The sequence below is a fragment of the Macaca fascicularis genome, chromosome 8 (assembly GCF_037993035.2).
Source record: "Macaca fascicularis isolate 582-1 chromosome 8, T2T-MFA8v1.1".
NCBI lineage: Eukaryota > Metazoa > Chordata > Mammalia > Primates > Cercopithecidae > Macaca > Macaca fascicularis.
In genome coordinates this window covers 145,186,522-145,212,914 of record NC_088382.1, presented here as the reverse complement: position 1 = coordinate 145,212,914, position 26,393 = coordinate 145,186,522, and the positions used below count along the sequence as shown (strand labels likewise).

The window sequence follows — 26,393 nt, the reverse complement described above, 5'->3', positions numbered from 1 at the left end:
TGGTAAGTTCAACTTTATTAAAATTATAGACTTCTGCTTTGCGTAGGACACTATTAAAAGATAAAGAGACAAGCTACAGAAAGGAAGAAAATATTTGGGAAACATGTTAGCTGATGAAGGATTTGTATCCAAAACACAGAAAAAACTTTTATAACTCAACAATGAGAAAGCAAATGGCCCACTTAAAAAGCAGGCAAAATACTTGAACAGACAGCTAACCAAAGAAGATTTACAGATGGCAGATAACCAAATAAAGATGTTCAACATCATTTGTCACTAGAGAATTCAAACTAAAACAAAAGTGAGATACCACTTCGCACGTATTAAAATGACTAAAATAAATAACTGAATATACCAAGTGTTGGGGAGGATATGAAAAACATAAACTTTCATTCCTGCCTGGAACACAACATAGTATATAGCCACTTAGAAAGACAGTTTGGCGATTTCTTGCAAAGCTAAACATAGCCTTATTGTGCAATCTAGCAGTTGTATTCCTAGGTTTTTACCCAATGGATCTGAAAACTTATGCCTACATAAAAACTTGCACATAAATGTTTATAGCAGCTTTATTCACAGCAACGAAGATGCCCTTCGATAGATGAAAAGATAAGCAAACTGGGTTACATGCATACAATAGAAAATGATTCAGCAGTAGAAAGAAATGAGCTAAAAATCCACAAAAACTAGGAATAAATCTTAAATGCACATTTCTAAGTGAAAGAAGCCACTCTGGAAAGGCTATATAATGTATGCTTTTCAACTATATGACATACTGAAAATACTAAAACTAGAGAGATGGTTAAAAAAAAAAATCAGTAGTTAACACAGGTTAAGGGGTGGAGGGAAGGTTGAATGACTAGAGTTTAGGGTGATAAAACTATTCTGTATGATACCAAAATGACAGTGAATACGTGACACAAAGCATTTGTCAAAACCCAAAGAACTTCACAGCACAGAGAGTGAATTTTCATGTTTGCACACTAAAAACCACATTACTGAGGAAGTAGGAGACTCTCAGGATGCAATGCTGAATGTGAACGAACATTTTAACTAGATTAAAGCACATGAAAACAACCTTATTGAAGGGGTTGAAGAAAAGTAAACTTGGAAATGAGATAAGTCTGTCAGACTAAAGGCAAAAAAAAAAAAAAAAAGTAAATAAGCACTGTTCTAGTTGATGAAGTTATTTTCTACAGGAAGAAGTGTGAGTACAGGTTAACCATTCTGATATCACTGTACATGTATCCTGGAACACAATAACTAAATAAAAGAATGGTGGGAGCCAGTTTCTCAAGTTGGAGTGGAGTGATAAGAAAAGGGAAGAGGCTATAATGGTCAATGTGAAACAGATTAAAATCAGAGACATCAGTATGAACTCATGTTTAGTTTACTATATTTACAGATGGTTAAATAAAGAAATATGCATAAATACGTGTATATACATAGGTTAGTACATACACATATATGTCCATTCTATGTCAGCTGAGAAAGAACAGACCTCAGCACATCCCAGAAACAACAAGCAGAACCAGCACCCTGATCTTGCTTTCTAATACCATACTCCAATAAATGGAACCCGAGCTTCTTGGAGAAATGATTGATTTTAGGACTGGAGGTAGAAATATATAAGACTAGTCTGGAGCAACGTGTAGTGCCAGAAAGAAAGTGCTTAAAAAAAAAAAAAAAAAAAGAAAAGAATAAAACCCACAAATTACGGGTGTGTGTCAAAGCCAACTGAAAGAACTCCCAATGGCCAAAGCTGAGACAATCTGAGCAAGAAAAGACAGTGGTACCGAATTGTATCACAATGTATAAAATTAATATCCATGAGTCCACACTGATAGAAATGACTGAATCAATCAATAGATACACAGAGGAGAAGGGACAAATCTTCCAGATAATTTTTGCAGATACTCCACCTAGGTGAAGTGAATTGTAATTCCCCATTTCTTAATTAGGGGTTCCCCATAGTGACTTCCTTTTAAAGGATATAGTAAGGAAAGAAAGAAAAATGAGGAATTTGACAGTGGAGAAACTTGACAAGCATGACCTCGGCTACATGATCAAGGCAACATGAGCATAAGTCACGTGGACAGTATGTATACTTGATATGATGCGGCAAACATGGCATTTTACTTCTGTGGTTTTAGTTCCCCAAACTCATAAACCCAGGTTAATGATGAAAAAAAATCTGAAAAATCCCCATTGAGAAACATCTTAGAAAAAACCTGATTAGTACTCCTCAAAACTGTTAATATCATCAAAACAAACAAGTCTAAGAAACTGTCACAGCCAAGAGGAGCCCAAGGAGACAGGACAACTCAACGTGATGTTGTATTCTGGGGATTCTGGAACAGAAAAATGACGCTAGGTAAAAATTAAGGAAACCTGATACGGACTATAGTTAATACTGTACCAATACTGTTGATAATATAGTTAACAATATGTCAATATTGGTTCATAAACTGAAATAAGTGAGCCATGCTAATAATGTAAGATGTTAATAACAGAGAAAAATCACAAGAAGGATATAGGAAAACTCTCTGTACTACTTTCTCAATCTTTCTGTAAAGCTAAAACTTTTCTAAAATATTAAGTACATTAAAAAAAATCTCAATTTTACAGCTTTCTTGCAGCTATGGGGGCCTATAATACAATTCTGGCCAATAAGATATTAATCAGCACTGAGATTTATGGGAAGCTCTTTAGAACTACATAGTTGGCATTCTCTCTTCTCTTTCACTCTTTTCTTCCTGCAGACATGTTTGTAAGGGCAGCAGGCTTGAAGGAAAAAGTGAAAGGCTAAGAAAAGCACAGTCACAAACTCTGTGGAGCTGGGGAAGGGCAGCGTGGCACTGCTGCACAGGTTTTAAGTGGGGCAGGAGAAGGACGTGATATTTCTACTGGGTTAAGCCACTACAGGTGTATTTGATATCAGCAGTTAAACCTAATCTTAACATGTCTAATGCAGTAAAAAGGAAAAAAAAAAACCACTTTTTCTTCATCTCACCCTCAGGTAACCCTTTAATGACTATTGTAAATTAGGTTTTTTGTTTAAAATCCTAGACCATAAAAATTGGTACAGTAAAAATAGTTGCCATGAGCAAAAACACTGGAATCAGATTTGGATTCAATTCCTCATGTACTTACTAGCTTAACATCTACCTGCCAGTTAGCACTTAAACTAATCAAGAGTCTGAACTTTCCACATCAGTTTCCTCAACTGTGAAATGAGGCTAAATATAGAGCCCACTTTTGTGTTATTAGGAGAGAAACATGAGACAATGCATATAAAGTGTTTTGAATTTTTACTGACTCAATAAAAGTCAAGTTTATTTAAACTACAATCACTCTGAACTGTAATGATGATATAACTTCTATAGTGTCTTACTCATCTTTGTGTATCTCCAGTATATGTATCTAGAAAAATCTTCAACACGATTAGAGGACAGAGTAGTTTGTAGCTATAGTATGTCTAACTCCTTCATGACATTTTCATTAATTAGTGTATATATAAACTAATTAAGGCTTCCTGTTTCCTTATCCAATATCCATGATTGCCATCCAAGGTACTATATGAATTACAAAATATTCAATATGCTTCTTGAATATGTAAATGTATGCCTCTCATCAAATTGGAAGACATACATTTATATATTCAAGAAGCCCACACTTCTCTTCCACAATCATTGACATTGTTGGTTATGTCCCACTGGTGTATGAAATCACACTAAGGTATTTTTATCTGCTATGGAATTTTAGACAAGTCATTTGATATACATCTAATTGTTCTGGACACTTATCTATAAAAGACATTTTGAAAATTAGTTTTTTAAGTGCTGAAATTCCACAGGAGTGGTATTAAGCAGCAATAGCATGAACAATGCTTTAGATGACACTGGTGGAAGAAAGGCAGGGTGGAGGTGACGTGCTAACACAAGAATCCTGTCTTATCACAAAGTTTTCACTGAGTGCTACAAATAACATTCAGGGCAAGGCTGAACAGCTGGATTGATAACATGGGGATGAGAAGAGAAAAAGCATCTATTAGCAAGAACTTGATAATCAATGACACTTTTTTTAAAAACAGAAAAGTAGATCCAAATTGATAGGAATAGGGTACCACAAACTGGGTGTAAGAGAAGAGCAAAAAGATAAAACATCCGCACACAGTTTTGAAAGCAGATTAATGGATAGACTACAATGCAGTAACTCTTTCTGTTTGGGGTTTTCCAGCAGGGTGACCCAGTTTCCGGTCTTGAAACTCATGGAAAAAATCCAGGAAGGCTTTTGTAGTGAGCTGCCACTGTAAGAATGCGTTGAATGAACAAATAGCAAAAAAAAAAAGATAAAAATAAATAAATATTAAAATAAAGTAAAATAAAAAAACAGTTACTCAGAAACGAATTATTTAGTTCACAGATTAATACAAAGTTTTAAGATGTAATGAAAAAGCATACACTTTGAGTTCCTACACATTAATACTCAAATGTAATTCTGTCATTTGATCTTTAAGCCTCAGTTTTCCTATCTGTAAACTGGAGTTAATAAATCCTCCGGCAGAAGAGCTGCGATGTTTACACCCTGGGTATATAAAGTGCCTAGCCGAAAACAGGCATGTAGTAAGTGGTAATTAGTACACCGACTTCTGCTTCTACTCTGTCCTGATACTTTGCTTTTGGCTTTAGTGAAAGATGAGCAAAGGAGACGGAAAGTACAACTCATGTCAGTTCTCATTTTACACATTTAGCAACAGTAAGGTCGTCTGATAAGAGTTTGTAAACACATACTAAATTGTTTGGCTTTTGTCTACAAATTTTTTGAGAAGCAGTCAAGTACAGCAGGTAAAACAATGAATTCAGTGGCAGAGGCCTTCACTGCTTAAGCGAGCTCCAGCATTGCTAACTTGGTGACCTGGGAAAATACAGCTGACTTCTGGGGTTCACTCAGATGGAGCAGGACTCATGCTGACTACAGAGTGGGGCCTGCAAGATCCAGTGACAGGGCCTTAGTCTTCCATCAGGGGTCACAGTGAGAAAAACCTGCCTAGAGATCCATTTGAGATCTGTGTCCTGAAGCAATAAGCACCTGAGGGGCAACTGTATCTTTCCTATAACATTCCTAACACATTTGACAATCTTGCTTCATTTCTGTGAGACTGCTTTTCTGAGAGTAAAGTTTAATCATTCTAAGAGGGTTTTCCTTGCCTAAGGTTGCTATGCAAATGAGAAGGCTGACAAAAGGAAAAAGCGAAACAGCCTACAGTTACAGTCTCTCAGAACACAGGGAAGAAACTGTCAGAGCTGATGGAGACTAAAACTTTTGAAGAGATGATGCTGGCAGCTCTTACTATGAGCCACTCTAGAGACCACCCAAAATGTGGTTCTAGGGCAGCGCATCTCACACGTTCCTGTGCATCCACAGCGCCTGAGGACCTTGTGCTAGGCCAGGCTGGGGTTTACATTCTGCTTTTCTAACAGGCTCTCAAGCGCTGCTGCTGGTTGTCTGCAAACCATCTTTTGATGGGCTGAGTCTTAGATCCAGAGGTTGTAGCCCTTTTATGAAGCAGGTTATTGGTCATTTCTTTTCTTTCTTCTGTGTTTCATCCAATCTTCAACGCAATTAAAAAAAAATACTAATTGAGCAACTGCTTCCTTATCCTACATTGCATAGAGTATAAAAGAAATCCAAGGCACTTTACAAGTTACAATTTTAAAAGTTACAAGCTGCTTATTGGTAAAATTGTTGACCAATAAGACAGTGTATAAGGAAGTACATTCTTAAGTCCAAGAGAGCTATTTTTCGTCTCTTTGTATCCAGTGAAGTCTCCGATCAGAGCTCCTTACTTATTTGGAAGCTGTATCACCCACTGTCTTCCAATTCTGATTTTCATCACGCTTTTACTTTTTTCCTTCATTTAAAACCAAAAATCTTTCTCTGTCATTTCTAACTATCGGCTCTATTGCCTTTTGGAACTATGCAGCAAAAATTTCCTTCCTCTCTGGAAACAATGATCCATTTGATAATAGAGAAGTTTAAGAGAGAGAAGTAATTTGCCTACGGTTCTGTTGAGGGACTGATCAAATATCTGTGCTACAGGAATTCAGTTTTTAGTGTCAAATTATTTTGAGTAATCAAAAAAGGAATCATGGTACAGTTTGATTCCTTGAAAAGGAAATTTAAAAAATTAAGTAGGATTTGGAAGTGTGTGCTTATTTTTCTATCTCCATTTTATTGAAGAGGCAACTATGGCTTACAGAGAAGTAACCCCCAAGCTCCCCAAGGTCACATAGTGAGTAAGAGTCAGCGGTGACTCTGGATACTCTGGCTTCCCCAATGCCAGAGTTCCCCCAATCTAATCCCCAGCCTCGAATGCCTCACTTCTTTGCTGCCTCCAAGCCTTTGCAACCTTAACTGGGATGACTTCCTGCCAGCACTATCCCATCTGATTTCTTCTGTTTGTTCATATCGGCTCTCCCCCTGCAGAATTACTTGCATCCTTGTTTGCATTTTCATGGCACTCTTTTCTTCATGTCTCTGTTCCTCTATTTATACCACTCTGTTATAGTTATTTGTCTCCGATTTTCCCCTCTTAAACTCTAGACCTACTCAGGTAAATACAATGACTTCCACATCGCTGTAACTTCAATTCTCACAAAAGCGATTTAAGGAAAATCTGTGATATTAATGACCTAGCATCAGAAACAGATGATTTTCAAAGAGGTTTTGAATAAAACTATTAAAACTTCTGAAAAACCAAAGTGTGGTGGGGAAGAGAGAGTCACAGTACATGAACATACTCACTGGATTCCTTTTGCCCTAAACTGTCTTAGCTCATTAGTGGATCTTGTTTAAACTTTAGGAAAAAATCAGTTGGCCAGCTAGGTGTCAACCTGCCTCCTGTTGGCATTGATGTCTACAGCAGGCTCAGAACATTTCTCCAGCTTTATGTTGCACAGGACATGTAAAAGTGCTGGCCGAGCTGTAACTGAGAGAATCTGTGCCTAGTTGCATTTCTTGCCTGTTCATCCCTGGCTAGCATTTCAACTACAAGTTCTTGTCTTACCCAGTTTGTAACACTATTTGCCTCTGTTATTATCTTCTCAAAGCCTATGAAAGTGATTTTAAAAGAAACCAAAGATTTTCCCCTTTTTGTCTCCCCTCCATCAGCTCCAGTGTGGCTGCTCATTAACACACCATCAGAAAGTGCTTTAATCAAAAGTAATTGAATACTGAAGGCTGATTTCAGTAGAAGGAATTTGGTGGACCTCACAGCAAGGAAAAGCAGAGAAACTCATTTCTATGGTAAGTCCTCCAGTTTTCTGTCTGAGATGTGGGGTACTCATGCCAGATGTGGGGTAATGGGGTACTTAAGCCCAGTTGGGATTAAATGCACAGACTACCCAGTAGGCACAGAGTTGGAAGGAAGGAGAGGAAGGTGACTGGGCAGGAGAATGGCCTGAGCAGTAAACCCAGTAGAGAAACAAGCAATTTAAATAACATTCCAATGGAGTATTTTTTATTTAAAATTTCCATAATTTTATCCAGTTAGGAAATACATTACCATTTTCCTATATCTACTCTTTCCTTAAAAAAAAAAAGGACTTTTCAATATTGATTGGTACATTAATATAAATCATACCATACTCTGGTAAAACATTTATGGCCCTAATATTAACTATTCAGTTTTCCTAATAAAACTTCTCATAACTTCATATACTATAGAAGGAAAGTACATCATTTTCAGTTATGAAGATAATCTTTAGCATCTATAATATTCTTAATCAATTTTAAAGATAATATCATATAACACTTTGGTGTTCATGCCTCTAAAAATAAAGATTTTTTTTTTTTTTTTTTAATGGAAGGCTTTAAACATTCCAAATGGCAGTGGAGTTAAGGACATTTATTTTTATACTATCAAAATAACACAATATTAAATTCCAAAAATGTGTATGCATAAAAGAAAGTTTTGCCAGAATAAGTGCATTCTGCCTTCTAGTCTACATATATATAGATATAAATTCATAATCAACAGACACAGAATTGCCCTGTAAGGCTGTCTTGTAAGAATCACAGATCATTAAAGATTATAGCCAAAAACTATCTTTTTAAATAAAATAAGAGGCAGGGAGGTTTTTTTTTTTTTTTTCTTTCTTTCTTCTTAAAAAATTGTATGGACTTGGATTTGGTGTTAGGAGTAGAAAGACAGTAGGGGCCAGGCTGGGTGAGGGGGAACAGGAAACAAGGTCTTTGCAGCCTGGCACTCTGCACTGAGCAAGGCCTCCTACAGAACATTCACTCCTTCATCCCTCCCTCCACCACAGAACCTGCCCTGGGAGGCTGCTGTGCTGCAGGCCCCATTGTGGGCAGTGGGAATGTAACGGTAACCAAGATAGGAGTGCCGCCCAGAGACCATGAGGCTCACCTTCTAAGTAGAGTCACATGTTCCACAGTAGGTTAAACATTTTTTTTTTTTTCTTTCCAGGAAATTACAAGGAAGGAAAGTATAACTTTTCTGTAACTGTTCAATTTTTGTTATAATTTCAAATTACTAACTCTCAAGTTAGTCTGTATCTTAAGACTATCCAAACTTAGAAAAACTTGTGGTGAATTTGATGTTGCGGTTTAATTTTGGTGCTTACCTAAAGTTTTTTTCCTTAATGATAATTATATAATTATCTTGCCAGTCTGCCCAGTAATTTTATAGTAGCCAATTTAACCCTAATTTTTCTATGTATTTTGAATCCTGAAATGTGCATTTCTTTATCTCACGGCCTAGAGTTAATGATTCTAAATCTTCATTTCATTGTACATCAGAATTACATACAGGTTTGGTATTTCTTAAGTACTGCATTATATTTCAAAAGCTGAAATAATTTATGAATTTCAGAAAACTTCTTTCTAAAATATTCTATTTGTTAAATGAAACCAACTATGAATAAAAACGGTCGAGGCATTATTGCTTTTTTTTTTTTTTTAAACTACAGGGCTCCTAATGGTGATTGGTTTAGTTTTCCAAACAGTAAACGTCAATTGTCTCATAAAATTTGGAAGACTCCATTGTTTAAACAAACTAATATAAACACAAAATTTTTTAAATGTGAGGTTAAAAAAATCTAAGCCCCAGATTTTAACATGGTCCTTCAATATAAACTGATAATGAAAGGCTGCTTTGTAGACAAAACTGGCTATAAAATTTAGGCACCAGTTACAGGGGGAGGCAAGAGCAGAGCACAGGAAAATGATCACTCAAAAGCTGGTCAGCAAATGTATACTGGAAAGGAGAATTCCTAAAAATTCAGATGACCGGTCAATCTTCTTCAACCTCTTAAATTATTGTAAGAAACAGAGGTTTCCATTGATTGTTTCAGAGAGCACGTTTATTACTTTCACTAGTTCTGCAGAATTTTTATATCTGGATTTGACAGCTATGTATATTTGTTTACTTGTCATTTTAATTCTTTTCTCCATGCTTATTCTGTTAGTTCAGAGTTTCTTTTGGGCTTCTTTTTAACACTCTTAACTCCCTGGCAGCCTTTTATAATGCATTCTTCTCTGATGTTTCTTGTCCATTTTAGTCCCATCACTTTTTCTCTTCCAGAAATGTCTTACATTTACTATTTTAATAATTTCCAGTACATTTATAGTTTTTAAAACCTTTTTTTCACTCATTTAGTGGAATTTAGGGAAAAGGAGGGTACATGAATAAGCATCTCTGAAAGTGAGGTTCTTGATTAGCTATTTTTTGAAAAAGTTCTATATTGAAAACCAGTGAGTTACCCTATTTTTTAGAATAAATTCAATTTTAGCAGCCAATCACACTTAAAGTTTTTATTGTATAACAGTGTTATGGTTTTAGGCTTTGAAATTTTTAAAGAAAATATATAATATCCAGAATGGAGATAGCATAAGGAATTAAAATATTTTAATATTCTTCAAATCAAAGTTGGGTGAGGGAAATGGAAGACAGGAAGCAGCTTTTGTTTGGGACTCTGGATGTGTGTGGCAAGTAAGGCTGTAACCACGTTACACAGGGCATGCTTTGACTACTCAGGGGAAACCTGTAATATTGGCAGTGCTGCCCCCATCTGACTAAAGTGTAGAGAAGGAGCTTTCCTGTGCCACTTAAGTAGTAGTGGTAGTGACATTTGAATTTAGATCTGATTCTAAAGCTCTCTTTTCTATGTGCTACTACCCTTCAGGGGCAAAAAAAGAAATTTTTTAAATTCCAGCAAGTAATAAGCATGCAAATTAAACTGTTAAACATGTATTTGGTCCAAGGCTAAATTCATAGTACTTTGCTCTTAGTGTTATGGGTAATGGGAAGACCACATGGAACATATAACCTGTGGCATTGGGGTGGTGGTGGTAAATGTAATCCTGACATAGAAGCAATTACAGATTTCTTAGATTTTTAAAAACCTGATCTCCACTTATTATTTCAGTGAATATTTATTGAGCACATGCTGAATTTCAATACTGTGCTTGGACCCAACAATACAAAGGGCAAAAGGCACATTCCCCCTCTACTATGAGGCCAAGCTAGTCTGGAGATTAACAGACTTAGTAATTGCACTGCCATATGGTCCTAGTAACAGCAGAGTACAGCACGGGGTGGTAGATGCTCAGAAAAGATGTATAGTGCCCAAACTGGAGTTACTCCATACTTTTGGAAATAGTACATTTCAATAATTAAACAGAAGGGAAATATACTAATGAAAATGTCTGATGCAATCTCTCCTCTGAGGGCTTCAGGAAGTGCTTACGCAAGTGTGAACTGACGTGTTTTCCACATCTGAGAACCTCTTTATTCTCTATATCTAGGATGGAATTTTACTCTGTTGCACCCAGAGTTTTCTGACCCAAACCATTGTTAACAGTGCTATTAATAATCCCAAGGGAATAGCTTAAATGCTCTTGGCACAGCCGTTAACACAGTTCCTCATCCTCCTGACAAGTGGTCAACTCCAACTACAGTCAGCTGCAATAGGTGTGTCCAAGGGCGTTAATATGCAGGCAGTTAATTCAGAGGTGTTCAGGAGTAATTATGCAGTCAATGAAGACTGCCACCACTTGGGGTCCATTAAAGGATCTGTGCTGTTTTATTTAGCAAAAGTAAATGTGACTGTTTCTTCTATTAACTATTTATTGCTCTACCAGCCAAAGCACTGGCTTTGTAATATGCATGTCTGGATTAAGTACAACTGATGATGTACTACTAGGTTTGAATATTCAAACAGACCTTTTTGTTTTTAAAACCATCTCGGCTCACCACAACCTCTGCTTCCTGGGCTCAAGCGATCCTCCCTCCTGAGTAGCTGTGACCTCAGCCTCCTGAAAAGCTGTGACTATAGGCATGTGCCACCACATTCGGCTGATTTAAAAAATTTTTTTTTTTTGGTAATGATAAGGTTTCACTATATAGCCCACGCTGGTCACAAACTCATGAGCTCAAGTGATCTTCCCACCCTGGCCTCCCTAAGTGCTGGGATTACAGGTCTGAGTCACGGTGCCCACCCAAAATACAACTTTAATAATGAAGGCTTCGTTGTTAATTCCTCTCTATCTCGGCATTTCTTTCATCAACTGATTTATTTCATCCTCTACTGTTTCTAGTTTTATATTCTTGGGAGTCTTGAATTTACCGTGTTTGACTGAATTATGAAGATATTATTATAATACTTTGGCTTTGCCTTATTATAACATTTCAACATTAAAAAATCAAGTAAGTTCCTGCTCTAATGTGAAGAACTTCAACTTTAATGTTACATTTATATTCAGAGAGAATGCCTGCTAATAAGAAATTTAGCATATTCAGCAAACATTCGGAATATTATTTTTCAAATATGAAACTACAGAGGAAATGTAGGAGAGCAACAACTCAATTGAGGGAGTTAGATACTAATCTGGACTCCACTAACAACTAACTGCCTAACACTTGAAGAAGATGAATAACTCTACATTTATAGTCGACTTTCATCATCTATAAAATAGAGATAATAATATTTAGCTTATACATGGCTGTTGTGAGGCATTAGCCACACATATGAAATTTCTGGCACACGTGTTTTCTCAAAACACACAAGGTTCTACTTCTGGTATAATAACATAAGCTCCAACCAAATCAAACCTTGGGCAAAAAACTAAACTTTGGATAAAATACAAAAAGCAATTACTTGAAGTTACTGGGTAATGACTAGGTAGATTCCAAAGGGTTATGACACTTGAAGAAAGGTAACTGAATGAAGTGACTTCTTATGATGTTTCCAATGAGGACAGGCTGCAGGGGTCATGCTGAGCAGCTAAGACTCCAATGGAAAACTCTTGAGTCTTTGCACTGGATGAATCACAGGCCAAAGTTTCCAGCAACCACAGCTGCTGGAAAGTGAGGAAGGAAGTGTAGAAGGAAGAGAGCCAGAGATAGGGAGCCACGGATTGTATGTATGAACTCTCACCAACTCTCCAGTGACAACCGAAACACAAACGCACAGGGCAGACTGCAAGTATCCCTGAAAAGGATGAAGGAGCTCGTCTGAGATTTTAGCTGCTTACCAAGGGATACAGTGTGCAGTTGGAGTTCAATCAAGCTATCTACTTAAACAGTCTAAAAAATAAAATAAAAGCAACACTGTTTGGAGGAATATAGCAAATTCCGGAGTTTTCAAAGCACGATATTTACTCCAACATAACCAGATTAATTAGCAGACAAGGAATTAAACAAAACTCTCAAAATTTATAACGTATAAAAGTTCAACCAGGGATCTCAGTTTTAAAAATCATCCACTTTTCTTCCTTCCCTCTCCTCTCACCTCTTCATTCTTTCCCTCTATAGAAACTCCCCTCTGGCAATGCATGCTTATGAAATTATGTCCTTGCTTAAGAAATTCCAGAGGCTAATCTTAAAGCAGGCAAGAAGCCCCTGTGGAATCCTCCCACTCAGCAGGAGTCACAAACAATTAGTCCACCGCCACTGGTCTGAAGTCAAGGTGACACCAGCTAGGCCTCCAGGTGGGCGATTACCCACGACAGCCACTGGAACAAGACTCGCAGCCCCTGAACTCTGCAGCACTCCCACGGGTGTCCCACACCACGTTTCCCTTTAAAAACCCCCAGGTAAATTTTAAAATTTAGAATGCTAGTTCGTCATCTTCTCAATTTGTTGGCTCTCTAATGACACCTGCTTTTCTTCCCATCAACCCTCACCTCCTGTGTTTGTCTCTTGTGTTTGACTTTTGAGCAGCCAGCAGCCAAACCTGGGTCTGATTACAAAAGAAAATATCTTGGTAATGAACGAAAAGATACAAAATCTCAGCAGACAAATAAAAACTATTAAAAATCAAATGAAAATTTTATATCTGAAAATATAAAGGATCTGAAGTGAAAATATCATTGGATTGGCTTCAAAATACAAAGGAAGGAGGCGGTGAACTTTGAGGCTAGGTCAAGACATAGACCAGTCTGGAAAACAGACAAAAAAATAATGAAAAATGAGCAGAGACTCAGCCTGTAGGACAATATCATAAAGACACTTTCCCGAAGTTTCTCAATTCACAATGTCCTTAGTGTTTCAGTAAGTTTTTCATGATATTTACCCCAGGCCAAACCAATAAGGAACAAATTTGGTAATTAAATTGTGAGTACCAAACAACTTACACATTTATTTCTCAACATTGCAGCTGTTTGAAAAATAACACATATTATTTTACAATATGTATTATAATTGAAAGGAAATATTTTATTTCATTATTAAATAACAGCAATTATTATGCATATTGGGTGCTACGTAACTTCGTAACTTCTCAAACTGTGGGATCAGATGGGACACTGTTACTCTCATTTCTTGACCCACACTTACTTTCAGATAACGTTTATTGTTTATCACAGCAGCCGGTAAAGTATCAGCGTCACAAAGATGTGACATCATGAAAATCAGTAACATATGATCTAATGCTGAAAAGAAACTATAAAGGATTATCTTAAGCTGACAGTTCCCATAGTATGGAAACAGGGAAAGGGGCAAGTAAAATATCTGAAGAAACAGTAGCTGAAAATTTCCCCAATTTGATGAAAACTGATAAACGACCCTGGGTGACTTGGTTAGTCTAATGTTCTCACTTAAAACAAAACCACTACATTAAGCACCAGTATCTGTGAACACGCACTTATTACTTAGAAAGAGGGCATAATCTCCTTTGTTCAAGTTTCTTCTTGCTGCTTCTGGTATCAAATGTGGGGACACTGGACTGCTCCTACGTGGAAGAAAGGGCCAGAACAGCCAGAGCAAAGGCCAATGGAAAAGCAGCACAGAAGCCACCGAGTATTAAGAGAGGAACAGAAAGCGGCATCCTGGAGGGCTCACAACTGTTGAGTCAGACAAAACCAGTACCTTGACACACCCAGTCCTGCGGCAAATAAGATCAGCATTAGCAAAAGAATATTTCCCGTGGTCAACACTTGATCAGAAAGAGGCTAAAGAATGTGCTATAGCACTTTATTCACATTATTGTTTACTGAGCAATTATCATATGCAAGGTACTAGGGACACATTGGCCTTTATGGATTTGCATTACCCATAAGGAATAACAACGACAAAGTGAATAAATAAGGTAAATCGGCTTGACCAATGATACGACGCCACCAGGACAGGGAGTTCTGAGCCAGCTTCTGGCTGAGAGGATGGCCCCTTCACACTGAGCGCTCGGCAAGGGCTTCTCTGACCAGGTGCCGGTGTAGGCTGAGGATGCAATGCTGAGAGGGAGGTGGCCAGACACCTGGAGACAAAGCCTCCAAGCAGAGGGAGAGTAAATGTGAAGGATTTGGGAAAGAAATGAGCTTGGGCTATTTAAGGAGCAAAAGAAAGGAGACCAGTAAGGCTGGAGTTAAGACAAAGGAAAAGTGGAATAAGATAAGAGTCAGAAAGGGGAGGAGAGTGCCAAGTGCTGGATCAGGTAAGTGCATGTGAAGAAGTGTGGATTCTTTTCTAACTGGAAAGGAGTCACTGAAGGATTTTAAGGATGGAAAACATAAGATCACATTTAATTTGAAAAAGTCATTGGGACTGAAAATGGAAGAGTAGTGTGGATTAGACTAGGAAGGACGGCAGAGATGATTAAAGAAAAAAATGACTTGAGGATTTAAAGGCAAAATAAAAATGATGTACTAAAGAACTGAACATGGCAAAAAGGAATGCCATTAAAGATATTATCACATCATATGAAGGCCAATTTATGGCTATTCATTGGAGATTTTTCTCACAAGTCTTAAGTAGAAATTCGTAGGCTGCAACAAGTATGTTTTTCTTTTGTATGTATTGTGACTGGTTTTAGACATTTAGACACTGGATTCTGTAGCCATATTTCCCTCATCTTTAGCCACAAGGCAACTCAAAGTATAATTTCAAGACCAATTCTGCCAACACTATGGAATGTTGTAAAACGTACGTTTTTGTATACTGACCTTACCCTTGGGTTTTTGTAATTTTCTACCCTAATTTGCTCATCAATTTATTTTTACCTTAGTTTTATTCTGTGCACTATATTAGTTTGGCATTAGTTACCACCTATCGTTAGTTACCGCATGTGATTTCATGAAAAAAAGGAGTAAATAAATACAGTCGCTCAGCTATGAGGATACCTTCTAAGGAACAGCTCCTTAGGTGATCTCATCATTGTACAAACATCACAGAGTGCACTTACACAAACCTAGGTGGCACAGCCTACTCCATGCCTAGGCTATATGATACAGCCTACTGCTCCTTGGCTACAGACTTGTTCAGCATGTTATACTGAATACTGTCTGTGACTACGACACAGTGATAGGTGTTTGTGTATCTGCACATATCTAAACACAGAAAAGGTACAGTGGAGACACAATAAAAGATGGAGACATGACAATATAAAAGATGGAGAATGGTACACCTAGATAGGGCACTTACCATGAGTGGAACTTGCAGGACTGGAAGTTGGTCTGGGTGAGTCAGTGAGTGAGTGACAAGTGAATGTGAAGGCCTAGGACACTACCGTAGACTTTATAAACATTATAAACTTGGACTATACAAAATTTATTTTTAAAATGTTTTCCTTTCTTCAATAATAAATTACGCTTAGCTTACTGTATTTTTAAAAATTTGTCAACTTTAATTTTTTTTTTAACTTTTTGCCTCTTTTCTAGCAACACTTGGCTTAAAACACAAACACTGTGAATCGGTACAAAAATATTTTCTTTATATCTTTATTCTATCAGTATTCTTCTGTTAACTTTTTTTTAAAATTATTTTTAAGCTGTTTTTGTATGCAATTAAGATACAAACACACATTAGCCCATAGCCTAGGACTACACAGAATCAAGATCATCACCGTCACTAGGCAATGGGGACTTTTCAGTTCTATTATAATCTTATGGGACCACTGTTACATATCCAGTCCATCCTTGACCAAAAACGTCATTTCGTGGTGCATGACTATTTAAGTCTTTTCATCTTGTATTAAAAGTGTGATCATGAGCCATAATGAAAACACAATAGAAGTGCTAGAATGAAAATTATCTGGGAGAATTACAGTAAGGGAATGGGGGAAAAAAATTATTATTTATTCTGGATCAAAACACAAGGGAAGGACCAATCACAGAGGAGGTTTGGAGTATGAAAGCAGATGGCCTGGATTCCACCCGGCTCTACCAATCACTAGCTGCATGACTTTGGGCAAATAATTTACCTCCCTGGTCTCACTGTCCTCATTTTTAAAATGGTGATGTTAACAAAACAGTGCCCACCACGTCGGACTGTGATGAGGCATAACTTAGTTGATATCTCTAAAGTGCTTAGAAAAGTACTCAATCAATAGTAGCAGCAACATAAGTGTTTGTTAAAATTAGTTTCAATTCAGACTTGAAGGTAATAATGATTTTAAAAAGGCAAGGCAGAGAAACAAGTGAGCAAAGATATAGAAAAATACAAGCACCAACTTTATGAAACAAAGCTTCTACCCTTTGTTTCATAAAGGGTAGGTTGTTAAATGTACAGGGTTGGTTAAATGCACAGGAAATATGGCAAAATAATCAGTAAAGACTAAACTGTAGAAAAGATTTGAGGAAAAAATGTACGAGAAGGCTTTGAATTCCTGCTGTATGAATATAAACATTGTACTGTAGAAACAAGGTGTTTAAAGGATTTGGGACCGAGGAAGACCATAATCACATGAAGGAAAGAAAGTGGGTTGTGTGTTCAGTGCCCTGCTGGTGCCTAGCATATGAGCTGCTTATGATTTCAAGTACACAGGTGGCAACCATAAGTACACAAATAAAGGCATTTAACTCTGACACTGAACCAGCCATTACTCCACCACGAACTGAAACCAGGGTCTAAAATTTGAACTGAAAAATAATGCTATCACAGAATATTAACCATCAAGACATTAAAACAGCATTAAATGACAAGCAATGCATATACTGTAATCACAAGGGATGGGTTTTCATCTGTGCAGATGGAAGTATCTGTCCAGGTATTGCATTCAAAATAAACAAAAAAACTGCTTCTGTCTTCCTCATCTGTTCATAACATTTCCAACAACTTAATTTAGAAACTGACAACTGAATTATAAATCATATTCAGTAAAAATGGCAGATCTAGTGTAAGGAATGCAATACCCCCTAAACAACAGCAGTGGGTATGCTCGATTCTCCACACTCTATTCTGGAGGGGATATTCATTCTGTGCTGGTATTCTGCAAAAAGGTATATGTAAGAGTAATCTAATCTTAAGTGAAATATCACTGGGTTAATTTTATTACATACACACATATATAAAGATATGTATATATATATAAAATAAATGCAACATGCACTTTTCTGTGTACTAATCTTACTTGTATAAAGTTATATACAGCAGCCACAGGAAACTAATATACCAGGTAAATAATTTCTTATGATGAATACTACATATAGTGTTCATAGTTATATATATAGATACATATATATATATATCACTAAAAATAAAGTGTGTGTATATATATATACAGAGATATCTTTTTATCTACATTTCACTAAGAAGACTGGAATGCTGACATATAAATGTCATTTCTGGGAGACTTCTGTTTCTCTTTTTAGCTTATTTTTATTTTTGTAGAGATGGGGTCTGGCTATGTTGCCCAGGCTGCTCTTATGAACTCCTGTCATCAATCAATCCTCTGGCCTTGGTCTCCCAAAGCACTGGGATCACAGGCATGAGCCACTGTGCCTGGTCTGTTTCTCTTTTTACTTATCTATATGTATTTTCTGTTCACTTTTTGGGTGAGATTTGAGGACAGATGCTTCAGTCTCTATTATTTCAAAGAGCTAAGAGACAATGCCTTGATTGGGAGGCTTGCTATCTGCTATGGCACCAATAATGCACCTGGCCACTATGAACCATACTATTTACCTGCATCTACAAATAAACAAACAAACATAAACCAGTAATGTAATAAGTTTGGAGACTTTCAGAAGAGTTTTAAAAATGCATTTTGTTGGCCGGGTGCGGTGGGTCACGCCTGTAATCCCAGCACTTTGGGAGGCCAAGGCAGGCAGATCACGAGGTCAGGAGTTAGAGACCAGCCTGGCCAACACAGTGAAACCCCGTCTCTATTAAAAATACAAAAAAAAAAAAAAAAAAAAAAAGCCAGGAGTGGTGGCAGATGCCTGTAATCCCAGCTGCTTGGGAGGTTGAGGCAGGATAATTACTTGAACCCAGGAGGCGGAGGCTGCAGTAAGCCAAGATAGTGCCACTGCACTCCAGCCTGGGTGACAGGGCAACACTCCATCTCAAAAAATAAATAAATAAACAAAATAAAATAAAATATATTTTGTTGTATTTGGCTTGTAAATGTACAAGCTCCCATCACAACAAAGATAAAACTAACTAGACTAGTAGGCCACTCAAAATTATCCTGTCCTAATCCCAGGAACCTTATCTAGAAAAAAAATTTCTAAATAAGGTTACCTTATCTAGTTACGTTACCTTATCTAGTTACGTTACCTTATCTATAAAAATAAATTTTACAGATGTGATTTAGATCTTGAGATGGGATTACCCTGGTGTGCTCTAAATATAATCACATGTCTCCTTGTAAAAGGCAGGCAGAAGGAGATTATAGATATAAGAGGACAAGGCCGTGTGAGGATGGAGAGGCTAAAGCGATGCGCCTACAAATCAAGGAATGTTGTAGTCATCAGAAACTGGCAGAGACAAGGAAAGGAATCTCCCCTAGAGCCTCCAGAGGGAGAACGACTTTGCCAACACCTTGACTTTGGCCTAGTGACAGTGATTTTGGCATCTGGCCTCCAAAACGATCAGAGACTATATTTCTATCACTTTCAGCCAAGAAAAATCTGTGGTAATTTGTCACAGCAGCCACATGAAACTAATGAAGCAGGTAAGTAAATTTAATGGTATAAAAAATAGAAATGAAAGAGATTTACCATTTACTGAGTACCTACATAAATTATCTCATAAAATCATCAGTAGCAACCCTATTACTATTAGCTCTTTTAATTAGTAGAGATCATCTCCCTACCTATGTTTCTTGCATAACTGCTCTGACATTGCTCTGATCAGCAATGCAAATTGAGGAAGTGACTTTTATTCTCCCAAATAAACTTAGAGATGTACAAGAATGCTATTTTAAATTATTTCATGCAGAATTCTATCTAAAATAAAAATTTATCCATAGTCATTAGTTTAATTGAAAAATCTGCATTACTTCTTTCCACTGACTTCAAAGATTGAAAAATTAAAAATAATTCTCAATTAAATTTGAGATAGTCATGTCAGATTTACGATTTCTTTAAAACATTTTTCCCATTAACATTAATCACCAATCCAAGGACAGAAATAAAAAATGTGTGTGCCTAGACCAGCTCAGGAATTTACAGATACCACAGAGCATTTAGAGTGAATAAAATGGCAACAAGCATGTGGACACTGACTTGGTGTCTGACACTGTGCTTAGGATTGGTGATGTGGCAGTGAAGTAGCCTGATGGTTTACTCAATGGCAAAACACAAGTGACTACTGGCCCAATCTTCGTATCAATGCCATTACTTACATAAAAAACAAGTCTCATTTAAAAAAATTAATATTATAGTGAATAATAATATTCACCTAGAATCATCAGATAATAAATGTCACAGGTTATATTAAAGCCCAGGAACATCTCACTCCAAAGTAAATCCCCTTAATATGACATCACATTGTTTGACTATAGACTTAAAAAAGTTATGATTATGATTTTTAAAGTGATGGGGGTCTCACCACATTGCCCACGTTGGAGTGCAGCAGCTATTCACAGGCACTATCATAGCATACCATGGCCTTGAACTCCCAGTCTCAGATTCCCGAGTAGCTGGGACTATAGGCATGTGCCACTATGCCCACATGAATACAAGTTTTATTCAGATAGAACTGTTTTTGGCTACTAATAAAGAAAATATTAAAACTGCTGCAACGGTATGTTAACCTGAAAACAAATTACGCTTACCTGGTTATTGCTGGGGCTGGTACACCTCTTGTACGCAAGGTGGGTTTCCCTCGAACCACTGGAACATCTGCATTTTCTGAACCACCATTCAAATATGTTAATTCCTGGAGCTGTGCTTGCCTGATCTCATCATTATAGTCCTACACAAGAGACAGAAGATAGCAAAATTCACTTCATATTAGAAATACAAAAATATTTAGAACAAAAAGCAAGTAATTCTTAATAGAAAAAAAGGGTTAGGAAAATAGTTGAATCAATTTACAAAACAATAAAATAAAAATTGCTAAAATAAAAATGTGATAATAAATTTTTGTAAAAAAGGAAGAAAAAAAAACTATAGCATTTTTTCCTCAAGCTAAAATTTTCTATAATCAGCCACTAACCTTTCTCTGGGCATACTTTGCAACTGAGACATTTATAATAAAATTAAAATATCATAAAACCAATATATAGGTGTTGTTATTTGCAACTCAATTCAACTAGCAGGTATTGATTACCTATAATGAACCAAGTAACAGAGAAACAAAGAGGAATTAAGCAATAGCCCAGCACCCAGGGACTTCAATCTAGCAAAGAGGAAGGATATATATACGTACAACAGGATAGCCTTCATGTACTTAAGAACCACAGGGACACAGGCTTTTTGCACATTTCCAATAGAAAATTATACAAGTTGTGAAATTCAACATTTTCAGAATTGAACACATAATCTTATTCCTGAAAATTTGCTCTTCTCCTTTCATCTTACATTATCATCCAAAGATTCAACTAAGAAACTCTAGGGGTCATCCTTGATTTCTCCTGCTTCCTTAGCACCCTGAACTCCATTCAACAATCATCAACTAAGACATGGGTAAATGTAAACGTAATCTATTTTACAAAGAAGGGAAAGTTCAGGTCTAAAGGATCAAAAAGGAAATAGTAAGTTCATTACAAGAAGTGCTGCCTCAGGATGAGAATTAAAGGGCTAATATCCAAAATCTACAAAGAACTTAAACAAACTTACAAGAAAAAAGCGAACAACCCCATCAAAAAATGGGCAAAGGATATGAACAGACACTTCTCAGAAGTCCTAATTTCATGGGATTCATTAACAGTAAAGCCACTACTGTCAGAAACAGTGGTTTGGGTGAAAGGTAGAGATGGAATCTGTTTCAGTGGAATAAATAATAAACAGCAGTAAGCCAGAGAAAGTAAAGGCAGGCAGCTGCTTTCAGCTGTATGGGCACAATGAAAATGAGAGAGAAGATCATAGTTTTCAGGGAGGAGCAGAGGATTTTAAGACAGAAGAAACATGAGCAAATAAGAGTGTAAATAGAAGATTTAGAGGAGACAGATTCCTGCATTATTTATTATTTAGAATTAAAAACCTGAAAGAAATTCAGGAAATTTATTTTAAAAATACTACCTCTTTTCAAAAGCAGAATGCAAAAAAATGACTTGAAACTTGTAGTAGAAGGCATTCTGGAATTAAAAAAAATATGAACATCAGTCAAAAAGAAAGTTAAAATCATAATCAGCTAACACTTGCAAAGCAGGAAGAAGAGAAGGCAAATGACGACCAATACAAGTCACTGTGATTGACAGGGAAAATTAAGAATGGAGTCAATACTTTATTGTAAATATAAATTACTTCCCTGACTTATTTCAGGTATTGTGACCTCAGGGGAAGCATCTGGTTCTTTCCATCATTATTTCAACCTCTCTAAAATAAGCCTATTAGTATGTTACCAGCCATTTTAATGAAAATGTGTGAAGATTAACACATACTTTGTAAAGCACATTCTAAATAAGTGATTTGTAAAGCTCTAAATATAATGTGCTATGTAAATGGTAAATATTTGACCTGCTGAAAAGTTAGGAGGTGTAATACTAAATTGTATGAAGTTAAAAATAGATTCATGCAAAAAGAACACAGTCGAAGCCCTATTCAGAAACAACATTAAAAAATATTGTTCTAAGTAAGGTTAGGTGATTATAACAGTATCACAAAAACTATAACGTCCATTTAAAATACCATCTTTGAAAAACTACATTTAAGAAATATGGAATTTGAATCAATCACATCTGAGGTTAAGCCTAAATTTAACCAACTGAACTTAACAGCTATGTGATTTTAGACAATTTTTTAAAATTCTAGGTGACTTTCTCCTGGTGTCAAATGGACCCTGCTGATATTACCATTATAGTTAGAATTTTCTTGGTCTTTGAAAAAATGCTTTTAAATTAGTAGAGAATGCAAATCATTCATAGTAGCTTACAGACTAACTTATTTTTGTAATTTTGCATTTTAAATTGTCATTTTTAACTCCCCATCTGAAAAGTGAAACTATTACAACATTAATATTAACACCATCATGAATTGTAAAGAGCGGAAAAGCCATTAAAATTTTGATTAAATATGTGTAAGCAGGACTTGACTATCCAGTGAGCTTAGAATCTATTCAAATATATGTTAGCCTGAAGAACGGAGAAAAAGTTTTTAAATGAAGTGATTAAAAGTAACTCATAGAAATTCAGTGGGTTCTCTGTTAGGAATTTACTCTTCAGATATATTTGCCAAAATATGCCAACAGTTATGTCCAAGGTTAATCCTAGGATCACTGTTTGTATTGTGATCTATAAGAAGTAACCTCAATGTTCATTATTTGAGGGCCAATTAAATAAACTCTGGAACATGCATATAACAAAATATTATGCAGACATTAAAAAGAATGAAATAAAACTGCATATGCTCATAGGAACAAAGTCCAAAATCACCTAAGTTAAAAACAAAAGGTACTAATAGGACATGCCACTTCTGGTACAGCTAAGGGAGGAGCTCAGCAAAGCCTCTCCCACAAAAAGCAAAATAAAAACTGAGGAAATGGTTCAAAGTAACCATTTTAGGAGTTGAAAACTGACTAAAGGTACACAGTAAACTGAAAATACAATGTATTTATTCATTAAAAAGTGCTACATTTCAAGTAAGAAAAATGAGTCTGGCCGGCTTGCCAAAGGATGCATCTAGTATTGCCGTCTTGGGTGGCGTCAAGAAACTGACCATCAGGCTAGCCAGAAATTGGACAGAGATTCAGGAAATGAGACAGTCTTGAAAAGCTCGCCACACTCCTCTGGCTGGATGGAAGGCTATGTGCATGGACAGCAAGAAGAGAATGAGGCAAAGCTCTCCATACAACCTTTCCTGAAGGCGAGTACACATATATGCAGGGGAGACAGGAGGAATCCCAGAGCAACAGATAAGCCAGGGTGGACATGACGAGAGTCTTCTTGGATCCACTCCCCTATGTACACGCACAGCTCCATCATTAGAGGATGGAAACCTCACTAACACAGTTGTGTGAACATGAGCTCCCATTGGCTGTCCACTAAGCAGTGCTGACACAGACAACATCCCTAGCAGGCCAGGTTTAAAAATAAAAGCAACAAAACAAAACAACAACAACAAAACACATTAACAGAGATATTATTAGCTGTAACTATGAGGAAGACAGGCTGCAAATTTATTCCAACTAAATTATTAAGGAAATAGAACACACACACACACACAAAACTGTCTGCGACAAAAACCCCTCTGGGAAGAAAACGAATCAGATTACAGGTTTGCTATAATATGTTATTGAAAATATAGACTTTTCAGCAAAAAACTAAGAAACATGCAAAGAAACAGGAAAACGTGACCCATACTCAGGGGGAGAAAAGCAGTACAAAGAAACTGTATTGGAGAGGGCCCAGATGTTGGACTTGCAACACAAGAAAATTTAAAAAGCATATTACCCGCAATGAAAAATTCACTAGAGGAGTTCAATAACAGCTATGAGCTGGCAGAAGAATTAGTTAACTTGAAGACTGGTCCATTAAAATTATCCAGAGTGAGGTACATGGAGAAAAAAGGCTGAAAAATCTTGAATGTCAGAAATCCATGAGACACCAGCATGTGTATCAACATACATGTAACTATAATTAGGGGGTGTGGTGGGGGGTAGAAAGGCAGAAAAAGTTTAAATAGCTGAAAACTTTCCACATTTAATGAAAAACATAAACCTATAGATGCACAAAGCTTAGCCAACGAATAGGATAAACGTGTACATCACACCCAAATCGCTGACAACCAGAGGCAGAAAAAATCTTGACAGCAGCAAGAGAAAAACAACAGATTATACACAGGAGAACAGTAAAATGATTAATGACTCTTCTCATCAAAAATAACAGAGGTCAGAAGGTAGCAAAGCAGCATATTCAAAGTGCTGGAGAAACAAAAAACAAAAACTATCAATCAGTAATTATATTATCTATTTTTTTTGGATGTAGGTGAAATAAAGACATTCCCAGAAAAACAAAAGACTTTTTGCTAGCAGACCTAGGTTACAGGAAAGTCTAAAGAAAAGCCTTCAGGCTGAAAAGAAATAACACCATATGGCAACTCTATCCACAGGAAGAAATGAAGGGCACCCAAAATAGTGTAAGTTAATATAAAAGACTCCAGAAAAATACTGTGCTACAAACTAATGGTCCCTCATAATTACAGATGCAAAAATCCTTAACAAACTATTAGTAAACCGTATCTAGCAACACATAAAGAATACTACATGCTATGACCAAGTGGGAATTATCCTTGGAATGCAAATGTGGCTTCAAATCTGAAATCAACTAACGTAATACACTATTATTCACAAAATAAAGGAGAATAAAACCACACAATCATCTCAGGAGGAAAAACACTTGCAAAATTCAATACCCATATTTATACATTTATTCAGGATAAAAACTCTCAATAATGAGAAATATAAGAGAACTTCCTCAACATGACAAAGAGCAGCAATAAAAAAACCTACAGCCGACGGTGAAAGGCTGAATGCTTTCCCCCCTAGTTTTAGAAACAACACTGCACTGATGGTTCTAGTCAGTGTGATAAGGAACGGAATGGAGTGGAATGGAATAGAAGAGAATAACAACATTACATTAAAAAAAATTAAAGGCATCCATATTGGAAAGGAGCTAGTTAAGTCGTCTTTATTCACAGATGACATGCTCCTGTATTCCACTAATTAGGATTCCACTTAATCATTGTAATGATTCTATTTAAAAACACCACACTGTAACTAATAAACACGGCAAGATCACAAGATACAAAATCAATATACAGAACTCAAGTGTATTTCTATACACTAGTAACCATCTGAAAATGAAATTTTAAAAATTGCACTCACAATAGTATCAAAAAGTATACAATATTTACAAATCAATTTTGCAAAGGAAAGGAAAAGGCTGATACCCTGAAAACGATAAAACACTATTGAGAAACATTTTGTAATATCTTTTTTAAAAGTGAAGAAACATTTCATGTTCCTGGATTGGAAAACTCAAAATTGTTAAGATGAAAATTATCCCCAAACTGATCTATAGATTCAATATAATATGTATCAAATCCCAGCCAGCTTTTTTTTTTTTTAAACAGAAATTAAGAAGCTGATCCTAAAACATATATAAAAATGCTAAGAAGCCAGAAAAGTAAAAAAAATGTTTGAAAAAGAACAAAGTTGGACAATTTACACAACCTAGATTTCCAGATTTACCTAAAGCTAAAGTAATTAAGAGCATGCTACTGGCATTAAGAGTAGGCATACAAATCAATGAAAAAGAATTTGAGAGTGCAGAAATAAACCTTTACATTTATGTTTAGTAAATTTTCAACAACGGTACTAAGGTACTGAATGAGGAAATGATTGTCTTTTCAACATATGGTGCTAGGAAAACTGGATATTCATCCAGAAAAACATAAATTTAGAGACCTGAAATAAACAAATTAACTCAAAATGGATTTTAAGTGAGAGAATACTGAAAAACATTTAAAGAAAACAGAAAATCTTGGTGACC

General features: G+C 36.3%; 1 protein-coding gene across 7 annotated transcripts in view; it reads right to left on the bottom strand.

Annotated features, from left to right (window-relative positions):
• Window positions 1-26,393, bottom strand: part of KHDRBS3 (KH RNA binding domain containing, signal transduction associated 3) — a 200,531-nt gene that overhangs the window by 77,342 nt on the left and 96,796 nt on the right. For all 7 annotated transcript variants that reach the window (XR_006700538.2, XR_006700539.2, XR_012416666.1 and 4 more), the window contains exon 5: window positions 20,517-20,656. Coding sequence is in view for 3 of the 7 variants with exons in the window: in XM_045398742.3 (XP_045254677.1) it covers window positions 20,517-20,656 (140 nt within the window). In the remaining 4 variants the exon portion in view is untranslated. The remainder of the gene's footprint in view (window positions 1-20,516; window positions 20,657-26,393) is intronic.